This window comes from Solea senegalensis, linkage group LG17, assembly GCF_019176455.1.
Source record: "Solea senegalensis isolate Sse05_10M linkage group LG17, IFAPA_SoseM_1, whole genome shotgun sequence".
NCBI lineage: Eukaryota > Metazoa > Chordata > Actinopteri > Pleuronectiformes > Soleidae > Solea > Solea senegalensis.
Genome location: NC_058037.1, coordinates 15,690,814 through 15,709,416, shown reverse-complemented (window position 1 = coordinate 15,709,416; position 18,603 = coordinate 15,690,814). Strand labels below are relative to the sequence as shown.

General features: G+C 41.6%; 1 protein-coding gene across 2 annotated transcripts; it reads left to right on the top strand.

The window, feature by feature from the left end:
- The first annotated feature begins 12 nt into the window (after window positions 1-12).
- reps1 (RALBP1 associated Eps domain containing 1) lies at window positions 13-17,801 on the top strand. 2 transcript variants are annotated; one of them, XM_044048855.1, is made up of 19 exons: window positions 13-770; window positions 3,791-3,914; window positions 5,762-5,991; window positions 6,466-6,628; window positions 7,194-7,330; window positions 7,931-8,093; window positions 8,188-8,251; window positions 9,091-9,245; window positions 10,851-10,972; window positions 11,417-11,497; window positions 12,766-12,853; window positions 12,947-13,048; window positions 13,237-13,297; window positions 13,483-13,681; window positions 13,809-14,006; window positions 14,212-14,301; window positions 14,975-15,129; window positions 15,650-15,755; window positions 15,848-17,801. In XM_044048855.1, exons 1-19 carry the CDS (start codon window positions 618-620, stop codon window positions 15,914-15,916), a joined length of 2,460 nt encoding a protein of 819 aa, XP_043904790.1. In that variant the 5' UTR covers window positions 13-617; the 3' UTR covers window positions 15,917-17,801. The 2 variants fall into 2 exon arrangements, with proteins under 2 accessions (XP_043904790.1, XP_043904791.1); XM_044048856.1 differs by lacking the exon at window positions 11,417-11,497.
- The last annotated feature ends 802 nt before the right edge of the window (window positions 17,802-18,603 follow it).

Genomic DNA, 18,603 nt, shown 5'->3' with positions numbered 1-18,603 from the left:
AAGTCCTCCGTTAGCTCTGAATGAGTTGACGCTGGTTGTAGGAATGGCGGCTTTGATTACTAGAGGAAGGAACCCAAAGACCCTGAAACTTTACGTCTAACGGCGTCGCAGAGGAATTAGTTCCTACGAAACACGGGGACGCCGTCCCGTAGCGGTTGGAAGCGAAAATAAGTCAGTGTAGCGCGAGATTAGCGCGGTAGATGTCCGGGACTAAGCGACTAGTCGCTAGTTAGCTTCACGTCAGTGCCACTGACTTTGAATCAACGTAGCTGTTAGCTGAACTAGCCAGCTGTTGGCTGTTTGGCTTGGATGGCCCAACAAGTTAACTAACTGTATGAAAACGTTCCTTGTTTGATTTGTGAAGTGGGAAACGACTCTCTTAGTCATCAGACACTGTTTGAGACTTTCACAGAGCGCGATATCAAGCGACAGCAGGTCGACTTTTGCGCGTTGTGAGCATTATTACTCCTGCTAACCTCTCCGTTAGCTAGTGCGCTAACGCTTAGCTAAGTTGGGATCCTGAAGTCTCGCCCATTTTTTGGGATCCTGCCCCAGCCATTGGCTAAGGGCTAATCAACACCCAACGAGTCCGCTTCTCAGGTCGGATTGTTGCTACCATGGAGAGCCTAACTCTGACTGATATCGAGCAGAAATACTACTCGGATTTGTTCGTGTACTGCGACACGGACAACACCAAAAAAGTGGCATCAAACGGGAGAGTTCTTGACCTTTTCCGGGCGGCCCAGTTACCCAGCGAAGTTGTCCTGCAGGTAAGCTAGCATTAGCGAGTGCCACATTTTTAATGTAGCCCTGTTATTATGCTGCGAAGTTGCTATTTTACGTAACGTGCCACTGCTCATTGTCATGTTCCAAACTTCCCCGGCTGTCAGAACTGACCTGTCAGTCAATGTAACGGTGTGGTACGCGTTGGTGGTTAGCAATGCTACGCAGCACAAGAGACACACCTTCTTTTGGCTAATGTTAGCCTGAGCCTAAGTGAGTGGGCAGCCAAGTCACATAGTAAACATTAGTAGCTCAAAGTTACATCTTTATAAACACCAGGAGGTGGTATGTCTCCTTACCAAGTGCGGATTTGTGAACATGATTTGAAGAGCGACAAAATGAAGCTAAACATGTCATCAGCAGCCTCCTGCTTTTAATGACTCCCCACTCTTTACTGTCATTTACTGTGGCGTGCACGGGGGCGGGGGGCGTTTTTGTTATAATGGACAAAAATGTCGCGCTAAAGTGCCCTCTTGAGTCACAAGGCACAAGCTAAACTACTGTCTTCAGTGGTAAAAACGAGGAAAAATGAGGAAGTGCCCTACTGCCTGTGTGTGGCCTCTAAAGCAATATATAAATTAAAAAAGGTTTATAAAGGAGTGCCTTTCTAGAAAAGTGATGCAGTGCCCAATAACATGTCCTTGCAACTCTGTTTCCTATGGGTGCCCTTCCAATTGGTATCCTTCCCTTGGGTGGAGCTAGACCCATGACAGTGAGCTGATTTGGGTTACAGAAAAACGTCACTCCCTTGCGACCAGTGCTTCTTCAATGCCCGCAGTCTAATCGCATACAAAGCTTGACTCTTGTTGAGACAAACAACACAAGCAGAAATAAAACAACCTGCTAGATTGTCCTCCGTTGTTGTCTCTTGTCGTCACACTGATACTACGTCACGTCATGCTGACGTATTGCTTATTAGATTTCTCACTGACGCAGTCATTGGGTACAATGCACAACGCCCACACGCAAGCCTGACTGAGGGCTTGAGTGTGCAGTAGGTGCCCTTTTATTTTTCGTCCCTGCTCCTCCAAATGTTTGTGCACGCCACTGGTCATTACACTTCATCAACATCTGCTACTGTCTTTCTGTCTAGGTTGCACTGAAATGTTTGAAATGCAGATTCAGTGTCACGGCGTGAATATTATTTGTAAGAAGTTGTCGTCATTAGACAGAACTGTTTTGAATCTCAAATAAAAACAATGTAAATATGTACTAACATGCATAAACACTCCTCTACACTCCGATAAATCTAATAGAGCTGAAACAATTAATAGATTACTAAATTAATCAACTAAGAAATCAACAAAGAAATCATTAAATGTTAATCATTTTGGGTTTTGGACAAAACAAGACATTTGAGAACATCACAATTTCCAGGTTTTACAGTCACTGATCAACATGTTTCGACAGATTAATCGATTATGAAAATAATCGTTAGTTGCAGCTCTAAAAACTATTGTTGTTGTGGTTACACCACTATTTATCTAGACCTCCCCTGCTGTCTGACAGTTGAAGAGACACACCTTCTGCCTGGTGTTAGCTTTGCCAAAGTGAGTGGGCAGCCATGTCACATAGTTGACCCTAGTGTGAAAAATGTGGCTCAAATTAAAGTAGTTGAACTTAGTATATTTGCTTTGCAAGTGAGTGTTTATGTACATGATATGAAGAGAGACAAAGTGTAAAGCTAAACATGTCATTAGCAGCCTTCTGCTTCCCACTCTTTCCTGTCTTTTATCGCCCCAGCATCTGCTACCATGTTTCATTAAAGGTTGCGCTGACGTGTTGGAAATGCAGAGCCATTGGCACAGCATCCACAGGGCACTGGGATTAATCATAGTTGTTATTGTTGTATATTGTGATGACAATATTAGAATAAACAAAACAAATTATGAAGTACACAGCGTTAATGTCTTTTCTGGTTTAGTCTTGTTGTCTGGTGAATGTCTTGTACTGAAATATTGAGTAAAATGTGTTGATCCAAGTTGGACAGTGTGTGGTTTTATTTTGTTTTTCAACAAATAATTGACATTTATAACAATGCAAGGTATCTTTGCAATATGTATGTCTGTTGCATTGTGTATATTGTGCCTATTTATATCACTATGACGATCATGGATTTTCAATATATTGTGCAGCCAGCCTTAATCTAGACCTGAACTATTTGTCTGACAGCTGGGAGTTATGAGCAGGTAAACAGCAACGGTCCATTCTGGTGACTTGTGGTTCGCTCAGCAGGCCAATACTTGCAGTTTGTGAGTCAGCATCATTTTCAAGGTCAACAAGAGCGGCAGTGTGGTGGAAGAATTGGGCACCGCTGTTGTCCACTCCTTCCAGAAATGTACACTGCTGTGGCCTGTGAGAGATGCACATGACTACAATGTTGTGTTGTAACAGGCTGAGAAAAGTGACTGGTGCTTTGTATCATTAGACGCACACTCAGAATACGTTTATTGTCGTCAGCAAGAAAGAAATCAGTCAGCTGTGAGCTGTCTGTTGTGGGTCATTGTGCTGAAGGCAGGAGTTGTTTTTTACTCTAGTTTAACCACAGTATGGATTATTCACTTGCCTTTTCTCCTCCCTTATTGTTTTTGTACACATTTCAAACACTGTAGTTTCTGTTCTACTACTCGGTATAAAACTTGCATGAAGCCTATTCAGCATTTAGTCTGTTACTACATAATATATGATCATCAATCTTATTAATTAAGAACCACTGAACAGTTGCCAATGAGAAGAGTAAAAGGAACAATGTCTTGTGTTGTTTTTATGCATAAAACAGAAGCCGTATTTCAGAATGCATCAGGATGTGTGTGCATAAGCAAAACACACTTTACTTTATTGTGCTGATGAAACAGTTTTCTTCTTTTGTGTCTCTCCTACACATTTTAAGATACAACTGTATGAATTGTGTGAGTGAAGACCTGTTCTTCTCTTTATCAGCAGTGGTTCATATCAGTGTTTCAGGCGAAAAACAATGGTAACAGTTCCTTCCTGTCCTTGTGTGTAGATCACTGAACTGTGTGGAGCCACTCGGCTGGGTCACTTTGGAAGGAGCCAGTTCTACATCGCTCTCAAGCTCATAGCCATCGCTCAGTCGGGGCTGCCCCTGAGGGTGGAAAGCCTCAATTCGGGTGAGTCCGCAAATCTTCCCAGTATCTACGCTGCTCAGGGTTCACGGGGGAACCTGGAACCAATCGCATTCACGCCCACAGTCAATTTAGATCCCCAAATTAAGCTCACTCCTTTGTCCGTATCTTTGAACTGTTGGGGGGGAAGCCGGAAATCTCAGCACAGACACAGGGAGAACATGCAGACTCCACAAAGGAAGGCCTTGCTAAAAACTTCTCGCTGTGAGGCACCAGTGTTACAAACTCAACCCCCCAAAAACACCGTTGCATAACAGCACACCGTGTTCTCTGGCAAGTGCCACCAGATCAGGGCGTTCTCCTCTTTTTGTTGCTTTTTACGGTTTATTTTTTCATTTAAAAATGATAACTTCTTGAACTTTGAGGCAGCTATGGGACGAATGAAGGAAGAGACAAATGTTTATGAAGCGATTGGATTTTTCACTAATAAAATATTTAAATTAACCACTTTTCTGGGATGAATGTTGTGTTTGTTTGTGGTAATATTTTATTTTGGACGGGTCAATCAATGCACACAGTACAGACTCATGCATTACAATGAGTTACTTGAAAGGTGTTTCAGAAGCTTGTAAATGTCAAATTAAACAAGCTCATCTTGGATAATCTTAGTAAAAACACCTGAAGCGCTTTGTTTAACTCTTGTTTTTCATGTGCTTCACATAAACAGCCGTTTCAACCAGTTTCCATGTCTTAACTAAATAAAGATTGTCGTGGAAATGCTCGAGGGGTTAATTGGAAAACTGCGTTTTCCTGTTTGCCTTTGGTGTGACTTCCCACTGCATGAGCTTACTTGTTGGGGTATAATGTTGCAACATGAAGTTGCAGACACAGTTTCATAATTTGATCTTGAAAAAGGGAACCACTGAGACTCGACCGGCCACTTCCTGATAACAAAATGGACATGGACATGTACATATATATGTAGACTGTGGTGGTTATTAAATGTTTCATCTTTGAACACCTTTCTCTTTTTTAAGTTGACATTTGCTCAGTAGTAGACAATGGTAGACTCAGTGATGTTGTGTTATTTCCAAGCCTGAAGCCTCTTCTGTCATCATGTGATAAAGCACTATAGCATTTTGCAAGTGAATGCTTTCACAGATAAACAGGGAAAATGGTGTAAATGCATTTTAGTATTGATTAAGTTTGCTTTCTGGAAGACAGTAAACTGCACAAATTGCTTCTGTGTTTTCTGCTGCAGGTCTGTTTTCCCCCACAATGCAGTGGCTCTTTCAGTTCAGTTCCGTCCAGTTCACAAGCTTGTTCTTTACCAGTTAACTCTTTGCTTGTATTACCCCAGTGTCAGATGTGAGTTTGCATAAAATATATTGTGAGTTTTTAGGCTTTAAACTTGGTAGTATCCTAATCTGCCTAATGCAACTTAGATTATAAATAATTATGAGAATCCAACTGACAGTGAATTTAATAAGGAAACATGCGTTTTTGAGTTCATGTTATGATTTGTTTTACAAACTATAATATCCTCAATTTTATAGAAGATAATTTGTCATACATGCATAGAAAAGAAAAAGTACCTGCCTGTAACAATACTTTTGCAGACACCTGTGGCAGAACAAAAAGTGCTTAATAATTATTTAGCAGCTCTGTAGAAATTCACAGTAAGAAAAAAAAACCCACAGCTGACTGCAACAAGTTAATGTTTCTCTAGGCATTCTGGGAAAAGTATAAAGGAAATGGAACACAATACTGTAAAGAGTAAAAAAAGTAACTCCTGAAATCCATTAAACATTACAGACTGATGTAGAGGATAATTCATGAAATTAACTTGTTGATTATAATCTAATCCTGCGACTGCATCCCCGTCTCGCCAGTCAAGGACCTCCCGCTGCCCAGGTTCGTTGTGGGGAAGAACGAGGCGGAGGCAAGGCACGCGGCTCTGTACCAGGACCCAGACGGCCAGGGTTTGTATCCAGCTTCTGCCACCGCAGTAATACCTCGGCCTCCAGGCAGGGGACTCCAGAACAAGAAAGGTCCCCCAACTTCTGCCTCACTTCCTGTCCATGAAGTCATCCAGCCCCTGGCACCCAGCATAGAGTCACAGGTATGTTGTTAAACTATCATTATGTAAGCACAACTCACTCAATATCTTTACAAATATATATATATATCTCCTTTTACTATAAAAAGTCCAGTATGTATATGATAATAAAAGGATGATAAAGGTTGTGTTTAGGTTTTTTAAACCGCGTTTTCCCATTAAATGTGGACTTTACCGTTTATGTATCTTTGTCGGTTTATTGCGCAGATATTTTTGTTTCCTGCTACAGCTGCAGGCAGTCGTTATTAGAGATATGCTGCATGAGAACTGATGTGTTTCCTGTGTTTTGTTCCGGTGTATGTTTGGTATAAGTGTTCATTGCTCAAACCAGCAACATGTTGCCTGACAGTAATTTAGATCTCTTGCTCAGATTTGATCTGTGTTTGATGGTAGCGTCGGTGTCGCTGGCGGTGCTCTCCGTTTGTTTCCTCCGTGCGAGAGATGGATACGCATTCTGATTGTGTTTCTTGTTAATAGCCCGAGCCAACGTCCCCGGTGGTCTCCCCTCACCAGTCCCCCCCAACCTCCCCTCCCTCCTGGAGGAAACACAAACGACAGCACAGCGGAGGAAACGCAGACCGACAGGCGGTGGTGGCCGCAACTGGAGTCGTGTGGCAGCAGTTCAGAGAACCACAAACAGGTAACATCCTGAGTTCCACCAACACTGTCCTGCTGCGATTGTTTTCCTGTGGCTGACGCAAAGAAGCTTCAGGGTTTGACTATAATAACAAATGCTTCCATAATCAAAAAAAAAAACAGAGTGACATGGCACAAACATTGCCACGAGTGTTTCTGTTGCAGCTTGTATATACTTATACTACTACTACTACCACTAATAATATTAATAATTAAGAATAATAAAGTTTGGGATGAAATAAGACATCACATAACCTGTGCCCTACCTTTGGAGAACATATTACCATTATTATCTTGTTTTTTTGATCTTGTGTTTTTGAACAACAAATCATATTTTCCAAGCACAAAATGCCAAGCATTACCTCACTCCAGTTTCCGAAATGTCAAATCACACAAATTGGTTCTCTTTGGGCTTTGGGCAATTTAAGCTGGCATTCTCACCAATTCTTGACCTTTTTGTAGACAAAATGTTGAATTGATTAACGGAGAGAACTTTCCTAATAACTTTTGAAAGTTTGTGTATTTTTGTTTTGCACGGATTGTGGCTTGAATTTTTAAACTCCCCGCAGGTGCAGGTCCAGTGCCCGGTGATGGCATGTGGTCGTCACACTCGCCCCCTCCGCCGGGTCAGGAAAGCTGGGTCAGTTTCACAGCAGACACCCCGCCATCCAGCACAGTCCCAGCAATGCATCCCTCGTCAGTCCAGGTAGCCTGGTGTTTTTTCCCCCTCCACAGATTTGTGTCCTAAGATAAACGTAACACAGATTTTCCCACAAAACTGTTTGTAAAAGTTTGCTCTGTCGTAAAGCAAACCGGCTCTTTTCTTTCAAATTATGCTGTTATGGTAAAATATGCCCGGGATTTTACTTTGATTATTCAAAATAAACAGCCATGGCCATCTTTTGACTATTCCTTAGCTTAAGTTCCAGGACACACGAGTGACTTGCGGGTGATAATGGAAGCAGAAATTAAATACCATTTAGCAGTGAATGAACAAATGTGTGCACCATATTGCAAAATGCTTTCTTATCGCGATTGTAAACGGCACCAACCTCTTCCGTCAGACACTGGTAACATGAGATATCCTACAAACCACAGTGGTGCTTTATCTGCCAGCGCTGCCAAACTAGATGTGTGACATTTCTCAAGGAAATCAAGAAACGTTAAATTTGTACTGGATTATAGTAATTATAGCCTCTAAAAAGGCTACTCTTCAATAAGATAAACAGAGCATCCTAATCCGCCCCATGCATCTTTTAATGTGACATATTCATTTTAATGGGGGCTGTTTCCCTAATTGTTCCAGGAAAGCACAACGATACGAACGGTGGCCTCCGCGGCGACGACCAACGAGATCCAGCGACAGTCCAGCGGCTACGACGACCCGTGGAAGATCACGGATGAGCAACGGCAGTATTATATTAACCAGTTTAAAACCATCCAGCCAGACCTCACCGGCTTTATACCTGGTAGGAAAACACATACAACGCATACATTTTTTTATTTTTATTTTTTTAAACTTATGTAAAACACGAACTGATTGAATCCTCTCTGTGTTCGCAGGTTCAGCAGCAAAAGAATTCTTCACCAAATCAAAACTACCAATTTTAGAGCTGTCACATATTTGGTGAGTTGTCACTTGTCCGTATGTGTAAAAAGGAAATGACTTTGAAGATGTGTTGACTTCACTAATTTTGCCTGTGATTTGGTTCTGTCCACTGCATCGGTTGCTTCGTTATTTTATTCAAAACAGTTGAGCGCAGTGGGGGATTCCCCCACTTGCATGTTTCACTGTCGGAATGTTGTGCTACTGATCTACTTGTCCTTGAACCTTATTCTGAATTTGCAGTTCTCTCTTATGTGTGATATGAGGCTGGGCGGGAGGGACAAACGGTGCCAATCGACTGACTGAAGGAAATGTTCCTGGATAATTATACAGTTAAACACAGCATCAAAAACAACAACTTGTCAGCTCATGTCACCATTTGCATTGGCTTGTTTGCACAGGAGCGAGCCTTAAGTGCTAGTGTCCATGGTTTCCAGTGTCATCTGTCCTTCCACGGTTTAATAATGAACCAAATTTGTTTATGACGCTTTTTATTATAACATGAGAGATGTTTGACTCCATTGCTACACTGTAGGGCAGTAGGAGTTGCTTAAAATCTTGAGAGGTCCAGAACATCATAATGTCCTACAAGTGCACTTGGTTACGTTATTTTTACAAGCGAAAAAAGTATATATATATATATATACATATAGATACAGATATATATATATATATATATATATATATATACATATATAGATATACTGGACGTGCAGCACTCTTTATAGCGTCCACTAAATCATTTCAGCTGCAGAAAAGGCAGACTCTGACCATTTTGAATCGGCTCTCTGCCGCAGCTTCATATTTAAGGCACGTTTGTCAGAACCGCCGACTCACCGGTGTGTACTGTGTGTTTGAAGGGAGCTGTCGGATTTCGATAAAGATGGGGCGCTGACCCTGGATGAGTTCTGCGCCGCCTTTCACCTGGTCGTAGCCAGGAAGAATGGCTATGACCTTCCTGAGAAGCTGCCTGAAAGTCTGATGCCAAAGCTGATTGACCTGGATGACTCAGCAGGTAAACACACACACACACACACACTCTTTTCGCTGCCTCCCTTAATTTCTCCACCTCACGTCTCATAAAATCCGTTGTGGCAGCACTGCAGTGTGGAAAATGTGTTTCTTGTCAGTTGGATTTCATTCGTTTAACAGGACTTTAACACTTTTACAGAGCTACTTTGTGTACGCTGCTGCCATTTTGCCATCTGTCACTAAGCAGCAGAGCATATTGTTCATAAAAGTCTAAGACAGACCGACAATAAAACAAAAATGATGAGGTCTCAGGTTTATATAAGTGTAATAGCTGCAGAGTTTGCTTGTCGTTGCTGTGTCAGTGCTCTTTATATTGTTGTCCTTTCAAAAACAAGAGTTATCAGTATTCACCTTCAGTGAAACTGCAGATAATCAGAGCAGATGCTGGTGCAACTGAATCAGCAGCTCCAGGAATTCATTCATTTCATTTCTCAGAAACAAAACAGTCGACGTGTGCCTCAGCCTCCTTTGATTATGCAAGCGTTGCAGATGTGTTTTCAGTGCCACCTCAGTTTTTAATCTTTAAATGGACATAAATCAAGCATTGGTTTTCAACAACTGTCGCATGTAAAGGTAAGAAGAGTTCGATCTCAGCACGTCAGTACTTTGGTCGTCGAGGAAAAGCCACAAAGCCCATTAAAGAAATAATCCAGTACATAATCGCGGCATATCATTTTACACTTAAGCTTTCAAACGAATCAGTCATACCCTTTTGATTCAAGTTGGTAGGAGGTTTTGGTTTCTTTTTAGAGGAAGCGCTTTCCCCACTTTGTTCTCAGTAAAGGTAATCACATACTTTACTGGCAGCTTTGTGTTTCGCTTCAGACACGGGAGACGTATCATCCCCCCTCTTTGAGCTCCTGGCATAAAAGCTAATTAAGAATTAGTGAATCTACTCCTATAACTTACATTAGACGGCATCGGTTCAACAAAAGAAGACGAACAGAGCAAAGGGAGGTTTTCTTTTTGGAACCTTGGGCTTTATTTGGTCGTCAAAATAAATGTTTCCTCGTTGTACTAGGCTGGAAGATTTGGAAAATGTTAATTCGACCTTCTTCTTACAAATGATTTACAAAATGCTTTTTTAGAGCCGATCTACAGTTCAGTGTTCATTGTGATATAGTATTCAAAGTTCCACTGTGTAACCTTCAGGAGGTTTTATTAGCAGAAATGGATGTACTTCACATACATCCATTTGTTCAGGTGTACAGTGGCTTAGGAGAAGAAGAAGAAATCATTTAGAAAAAAACGTTGTTCTTTAGGCAAGGGTCTAACCAACGGAGGCTGTCATCCTGGGCCATCGTGTTTCTTCTGTAGCCTGAACTAACGCATTTTTGAAACATAAATTCAATTTCTCGAATCATCGAGTACTTATTTGGTCCGTAAAATGTCAGAAAATGTTGAAAAATGTGGATTGTAAACCTGGAAGCGATGATGTTCTCGAATGTCTCGTTTTCTCCACGAACCAAAATGATTCAGTTTTAATGATTTCTTTGTTCGATGGAGCAAATAAACCAGAACATATTCACATTTAAACTGCTGAAACATCAGATAACTTATTAATAAAAGACTCATGTTTCCTACGCAGAAGTCCCGGAGCAAACTGCAGACGTGGGATACTCGGGCTCTCCGGTGGAGGTCACCCCCAACAAATCGCCCTCCATGCCTTCACTCAACCAGGCCTGGCCCGAGATGAACCAGAGCAATGAGGTTCCACCACACAGACACGATCACTAACTGCACCGCAACACACACACACACACACGATACCCGTCACGCCCACTGTTTGCTTTTGCTGTGTTTTTGCATTTCAATTCAGCACCAAATAATTATTTCGGGTGAAATGGGCCACGTTGCCTTTTTTCTCTCTCCTTCCATCCATCATGAATCAATTCCCTCTTCATCCACTTCATCATCAAACACAATTACCGATAATTCACTGGCTCTTCTCTCACTTTCTGGACTGTGGTGGTTCTGTGTGAAAGTCAGCCACGTCTGTGTCGCCGTGATGTCGCCACGTGCAGCATCACGCGTACAGAGGCGGCGGCGGCTCCTATTGATGATGTAAATGTGTGATGTCACTGCACTTCACTTGGCTGACTGACATGTTGTTTTTCTCACTGTCTTGTCTGTCTGTCTGTCTGTCTCCTGCAGCAGTGGGAGACGTTTAGCGAGCGCTCCTCCAGCTCACAAACTCTGACCCAATTTGACTCTAACATTGCACCAGCTGACCCTGTAAGTCAATCACTTAGTAACGCATGGTTTCACCATTAATGGACAGATATTAACCCTCTCTGGATCTCTCTGCATATTCTCTCTCTCTCGCTCTCTCTTTATCTCCCTCTGTCTCTTTCTGTCTGTCTCTCTGTGCATGATGTCCTGCCGTCTGCTGCGTCAGCAGCGGACAGCATGTGATTTGGCTGGCTAAGCTTCTGTTTGGACATCACATTTTTTCCCCCCACCTCTACAGTGATATCCAACAATCACAATTGTGTTATTTCCACGTAATGTTTCCATGCGTGGCCATCGCTTTAATTATTGTGCTTTGCGATTCACAGCCGAAACACTCGGATGCACTTGGTGAAATAACGTTTTTGTCTCGTCGCTCTCCCCGCGACAAGAATTGGCTCCGCATATTTAATTTGAAAAGTGCAGTATTGGCGACCACGATTGCAAGTGTGTGCATCTTTTCAGATCACTTTGTTTTTTTTCGGTGCACTGTAATTCATTCCAAAACGGTGATTGGAAAAAAAAACACCGTAAAAACCTCCTCCACATATTTTACCTCGTACTTTGGATGAGCAAAATCCATGATCTGCAGTTTTAGGAAATATGATGAGACGGGTGTTTTCCTAAGTGGATGTAAAATGTACAATTATTTTAGGTAATTAAGAATATTTTGTGTTTGTGGCTGCAGTGTTTCCCCACTAGAACTCTTTTTCAGCAGTGTTAGTGTTACGTCCAATAGGATGCCATGAGGATGTGACCCAGAGGTCAATATAAATTTGGATCAAAATGGCTTAATAAATGTCTAATAATTATCATTTTTGTATCGCAATTTGTAATTTTTGGTGTTCACTTGTGCAAGTTATGAATAATCACCTGCATTCACACTGCTGAATGAGTGTAGGGGAAACACAACGCTAGTTTAATCCACATAGTTTTAGGTTTTTATTGAAGTACAGTCACAGTGCAGAGTAAATGTACTTACTGCCGTCCACGCAGGAGCAGCAACCACTAAACTCACTCTAAATTACAGATGCTGTCACCTTTTTATAGACCCCTTTTTACATTATAAAAACTGTGTTATAGAGTTATAAAACTGTGCTTCGGTATCCCAATGAAATGTCAATGAAAGTGGTGTACATGGAGGCAACAGTTAAACTGATAATATACTGTATGTTGATGCAAATCAATTGTCTCTCAGCGAAACTGGTTAATATCCTTTTTTCCCCCACACGTCTTAATTCCCGTCTCCTTCTCTCCGTCCGTCCGTCCCTCAGGACACAGCCATCGTCCACCCAGTGCCCATCAGGATGACGCCCAGTAAAATCCACATGCAGGAGATGGAGCTGAAGAGAACAGGCAGCGGTGAGAAACTAGGCCTCACCGACAAGTGTCATCATGAAAACACACGTGTGCTGTACAGCTGACCTTTCCCCCTGTTTTGTCTCTTTACGATAGACCACAACCACCCCACGAGTCCTCTGCTCGCCAAACCTCCAGAACTGTCCGAGGAAGCCAAACTTCCTGCTTCCATCAAGTTTGTAGCCGCCAACACTGTAGGTGAGTACAGACAGTAGCAGCAGTGCACAATAATTTGTTTCTTAGGAAGCTAAAATAAACAGAAAGAAGATATTTAAGAGGATATTGTGTCAGGTAGTAATAAAGCCCAATGTCATATCAAATTCTAATATAATGATGTTATATCTTTGTTTGTGTGGTTTACCAAGTGTTTTTTTGTCTCCTTGGAGGTGATGGTTATAGCAGTTCAGACTCGTACACATCAGACCAGGAGCCAATCACAAGACAAAGGTCAGTTTGTACCACCTTTTTTACATTGACTTTTTCCTTTGGTCATGTTTTAGAGCTTAAATTACTAATTACACGTACAATTTTCTATTTATTTGTCAGTAAATCATCTCACTCGCTTCTGGCTTCAGTCGGTATGTGTAATATTTTGAGTCTAATTCATAATATCACCCAACGTTTGTGTTCAGGTCCCAGTCAGGTGCGTCTCCGGAAGCTCTGAAGGTTGTCGCCCCTCCTCCTCCTCCCCCTCGCCCTCACCCCTCCCACTCTCGCTCCTCGTCTCTGGACATGAACCGCACCTTCGCTGCTGCGTCGACCACGGGACAAACGCAACCGTCGACGATAGCGTTCCCTCCTGCTGTACCTCCACGACCTCTACCAACACAGGTCCGTCAGACGCTAATCAACACACAGATCTGATGCTTTATTATCATTATTATTATTATTATTATTATTATTATTATTAGCATTTTTGTATCTAGTATATAAAAATGCTCCGTGATGCCCTCCACAGACATCGGCACCGCACACTGGACATCGCGTGGAGGCGGAGCCGGTACCAGGAGGCGGGGCGGCTCTCACTGCCACCACCTCGCCTCAGCAGATTCCTCAGCAGCCTAATTTTGCAGACTTCAGTCAGTTTCAGGCGTTTGCCGCTTCCGAACAGCCTTCCAGCCTCCCGGAGGTCGACAAACACAGTGAGGCAGGACAGGTATGTTTTTTACACTACTGTTACCATGTGGTAGTGTTTAAACTGTTTTTTTTTTTTTTTAGATTTGCACATGAGTGTGCCTCCTTCAGTGATTCCAATAATGTGATTAGTTAAAAAAAAATAGGAACGTACATTGTCTTTTTTCCCTTTTGTTTCAGAGTCTGAAATGTCGTTGCATTTGGAAATGTTTTTTTTGCATCTACAGGTGGAAAAGGCACCAGAAGGTGCCGGCCCTTTAAGAACTGTGAAGAGTGATGGCCAAGTAGACGAGAGGTCCTCGGCTACTGTCAACTCGGTATGTAAACCTTTGCTGAGAACTCTAGTGTCTCTGGTAAAATCAACTGTGATGTCATACATTTAAGTTATAGTGCATGTAATGCCACTTTTGTAAGTAAATGGATTTGAACAGAATTGTCAGTGTGGCAAAGAATATGCAAGTTGTCTGCAGTTATTCTCCTCACTTTCATATACTGTATGTTAATGTGCCACCTGACTGGCAGCACTCAGTTATGTGTTTTATGTTCATTGTGGACCTCTTATATTGTAATATACGTATATGTATGTTTATATATATATGTGTGTATGTGTGTGTGTGTGTGTGTGTGTATGTGTGTGTATATATGTATATATATATATATATATATATATATATATATATATATGTGTGTGTATATATATGTGTGTGTGTATATATATGTGTGTGTGTATATATGTGTGTATATATATATGTGTATATATGTATATATGTGTGTGTATATATATATATATATATATACATATATATATATATATACACATATACATATATATATACACATATAAAAAACCTAACAATATTATAGAGAGGAGGGAAAACCCCACATTTCACAGTGGAGAGAAAAGAAATCTCTGGCAGAACCAGACTCGGCCAGACTTCAGTTTTCTTAACAGCTGATAATAATCTATTTGTGTTTTCTTTCCTCCGTCAGGTCAAAGGTTCGTCTGGTCCTCTAGCTCCTCCTCCCAAACCTGTGCGCCGGAGGTTGAAATCTGAAGACGAGCTGCGGCCGGAGGACGAGCAACACGGCCCGCAGAAATCCAACGTCATAGCTGCTGTTCTGTCCACTCAGCCCTCTATTCCCCGGTAGGAAATAAAACTCTGGAAGACCTTTTTATAATTTCTAATTAAGCAGGGTTTTTTTAATTAGCTTTTATGGCCTCTGATCCCACTCTTTACTTTTAATATGTCTATACAACAGCTGCAAAGTGCGTCATTAAAAAATAGTCACTGTCAGTAAATATGTTTGTAAAAATATCCCTGACTGAAGCTTAAAGGGAAAAAATAGTCTCCTGCTTTGCTTTGTGTGCAAAATATCATTAAACTGCATCCAAAATGGTGAAAATATGACTTCTATACAAGCATTTACATTCATAATCTCCACAAACACTGATGAGTAATAGCAACGAGTGTCCCCACAAGTGTGTTTGTGGACAGGAGTGGCTTTGTATAACAAATATGACCAATTACAGACTGAATATAAAATAAATGTCACTAATAATCAGGGTTATTGCCACTCTCCAATTTCAAAAAACAAAATGCCTGACAATACTATCAGGACAATCCTAATAATAAGTTTTGTTTGTGTGTACTTTTGTGTCTTCAGGTCGGTAGGAAAGGACAAGAAGTCAATTCAAGCTTCAATCAGAAGAAACAAGGAGACAAACACAGTATTGGCACGACTTAACAGTGAATTACAGCAACAGTTGAAGGTATGGAGGACGTACACTGTCACGGTTTCTGCTCTCTGTTCAAACGAAACATATCATTTTTGCTCACAACACCTATTTATTTTTCCTTACAGGACCTGCTTGAGGAGAGGATATCTCTGGAAGTCCAGCTGGAGCAGCTCAGACCTTTCTCACATCTTTAGATGGAAAACATCTTCGGGAAGCAAGACTGTGTGACTCCCCCCCACAGCCCCTGCCATCCTCAACTTCTTCCTCCCCTTCCTTCTGTCACCTCTGCTTTCCCTGGAGGCTCCAAACCTGCCGCGGTGCACACACACACACACACACACACACACACTTGTCAATCACAAGCCAGTAGGACGTGAGAGCACAGTCTTAACCAGGAGGGAGGAGGTGGAGGAGGAGGTGGTGACGGGAGCGAGCGAGCGAGCGGGCGGGGGTTTTTACAAACTGGCACTTTTCAATCTTCTCTGAAGAGAGGTGAAGGTGAGGACGGCGGCGAACTGAGAAACAGTTCGGAGACACGGACTCGACGCTGCAAATGCTGGTGTCTGATCACTTAAATCTCTGAGTGACTGAAGAAGAGAGGTGGAGTGTATGCGTTTGTGTGTGTGTGTGTGTGTGTGTCTTTGTGTATTTGTGTTCCTGTTTTGTGACTTGAGGTTAGCGTCAGTATGTTTGCTCTCTCCTCGAGAACAGCCACACCAATTACAATTCTGATATTCAATTCTACCGACGTTAAATCTCCAATTAACCTAGCTTTGCTTAAAGACTGGAAACCTGGCTCTCTCTAAAGCTCAGCAATGAAATGTGTTGCATCCACCATAAACAGTCCCAACAATTCTAAAAAAGAACATTTGGTGGGTTTTCGCTGTTGGATGAGGTCTTTCAATTGGTGTTTCGTCTTGAGTGTGTGGTTAACTGTACTAAAACCACTGAAAACGTAACTCTTTAAACATCAGAGACAATTTATTTGACTCCTGTGTGTCACCGGTTCCAATATTTAAAAACAGAAATGATTAAAAATAGGTCATAGACATGTGAAAAGCTCATTTTTAGAGGCTGAAGGAAAAGAGTGAGTAATGGAAAGAAATTGGCGTTTTTTTCTCTCGACTGGACGTTGGTGTGGTTGGTCTCCACATAAAACATACTGGTCTGCCTCTGGACAAGACGTTTTTTTTATGTGTGTGTTATTGTGCGGCCTTTAGTGGCTAAATCATCATGGTGAAGGCGTTGTTATTTTTGTTTTTTTTACTCATCCTGTGACATGAATTCAGCCCACATCCTTCTTCTTCTTCTTCTTCTTCTTCTTCTTACTGCACTCAAAAACATTTCTGTGTGTGAAGGTATGACATGAACGTATGCTTTGTCCTCTGTTCTCTCCGTCGTGTTCCAGTGTTTGATGTGACTGAATGGTTTAACTTTAATGCCAAATGACTGAACATCACTTACTCACCTCTACGTGCACTGTTGCAACTTCTTTATCTTCATACAGTTTTTTTTTTCTTCACCACTTCTGTGGCTCCACATTTCAGTCTTTCTTCTTTTTTTTGTAAGCCTTGTGTTCCTTGATTCCTGAAGTTATTTTCACTCTTAAAATTCATGTGGACGGGAAAACGTTTTAGTCGCAGCACGACATTCACGTGAAGTTTTTTTGGGTTTTTTTTGTTGTTGTTTTACGGCATAATATGAAGAACTGTGTTGCTGATCCAGATGTGATGCTGATTTGAAAATGTAACTGTTGGCACTATGCAAGTATGGGCAAAATGATCCAGTATCTCCACAGACCAACTCTACTCTAGCTGTGTGAGCAGTAGACTCTGATTTGTTTTCTTTTTGTATCATAGATCTTCCAAAAACACCATCTACTGTACATTTGTGATCTGTTGTGTTGTTGTTTGTCCACCTCCCTCTTCTCTTCCCCCGCTCCAGACAGAAATAAACACCTGATCAGTGTTTTTATCGGAATGATTTCCCCTGCAAAAATGAAGCCTAACAGCACTACAGACAGATGGAGACCAGTCGACAAAGTGGGAGACCTGAATGCCCCGACAGCACTTTGAAACTAACCCCATTTCATTGTACTTTTATTTGTTACATCCCTCCTCTGCTTTCTTTTAACCTGCATGTTCTTTTTTTCTTGTCTTTCACGTGTATTTAAAGAAAAAGATGCTTCAAGATGAAAAAACAGAACCACTTGAGTTTTATTTCTTCAGTACAACCTGGAAACTGTACGTTTTTTGTGCCAGTACCCTGAAATATCTTGTCTTATGTGGTAAATTTTTTTTATTAGTATTATTATTACTATTATTATTATTGTAAATGTTTGTCCCTGGAGCTTTATGTGTGTTGGTGAAGAATCTTTCTTCTTCTAAGGCCTTATTTCCCCCTCCCCCCCACCCAACTGGCGTTCAGGTTTCCACAGTGGCCGACTCTCTTCCTTGTTGTATCAAGGCTTGCCTTCTCTTTTTTTCTGCTGTTGCGGACGATGATGTTTGTGGTGTGTGCGTGCGTGCGTGTGTGTGCATTATATTGTTTCACGACCTGGAACTAATACCATTTAAAACCCTATTAAACACCTTCACGTGAGATTAATTTATGTTTGCTAGCACAATAGCTTCCTCCTCCTCCCCCTCCCTAAACCCAAATGGCAATCCAGGCAGGCAGAAGCAATCGCTAACAAAGTCTTTGATGGGATTTTGAATGCTATTTGCTCCCAGATCTGTGTTGTATATTGTATATGATACACACTTTTGGACTCATGTAAATTTGCATTAATTGCTGACTAACAGCGAAAGAATATTCTATTTAATTCCTCCTCTTTGGCTGTGGGATCCTAGATGTTTAACTGCATGGATGTACTGTATCT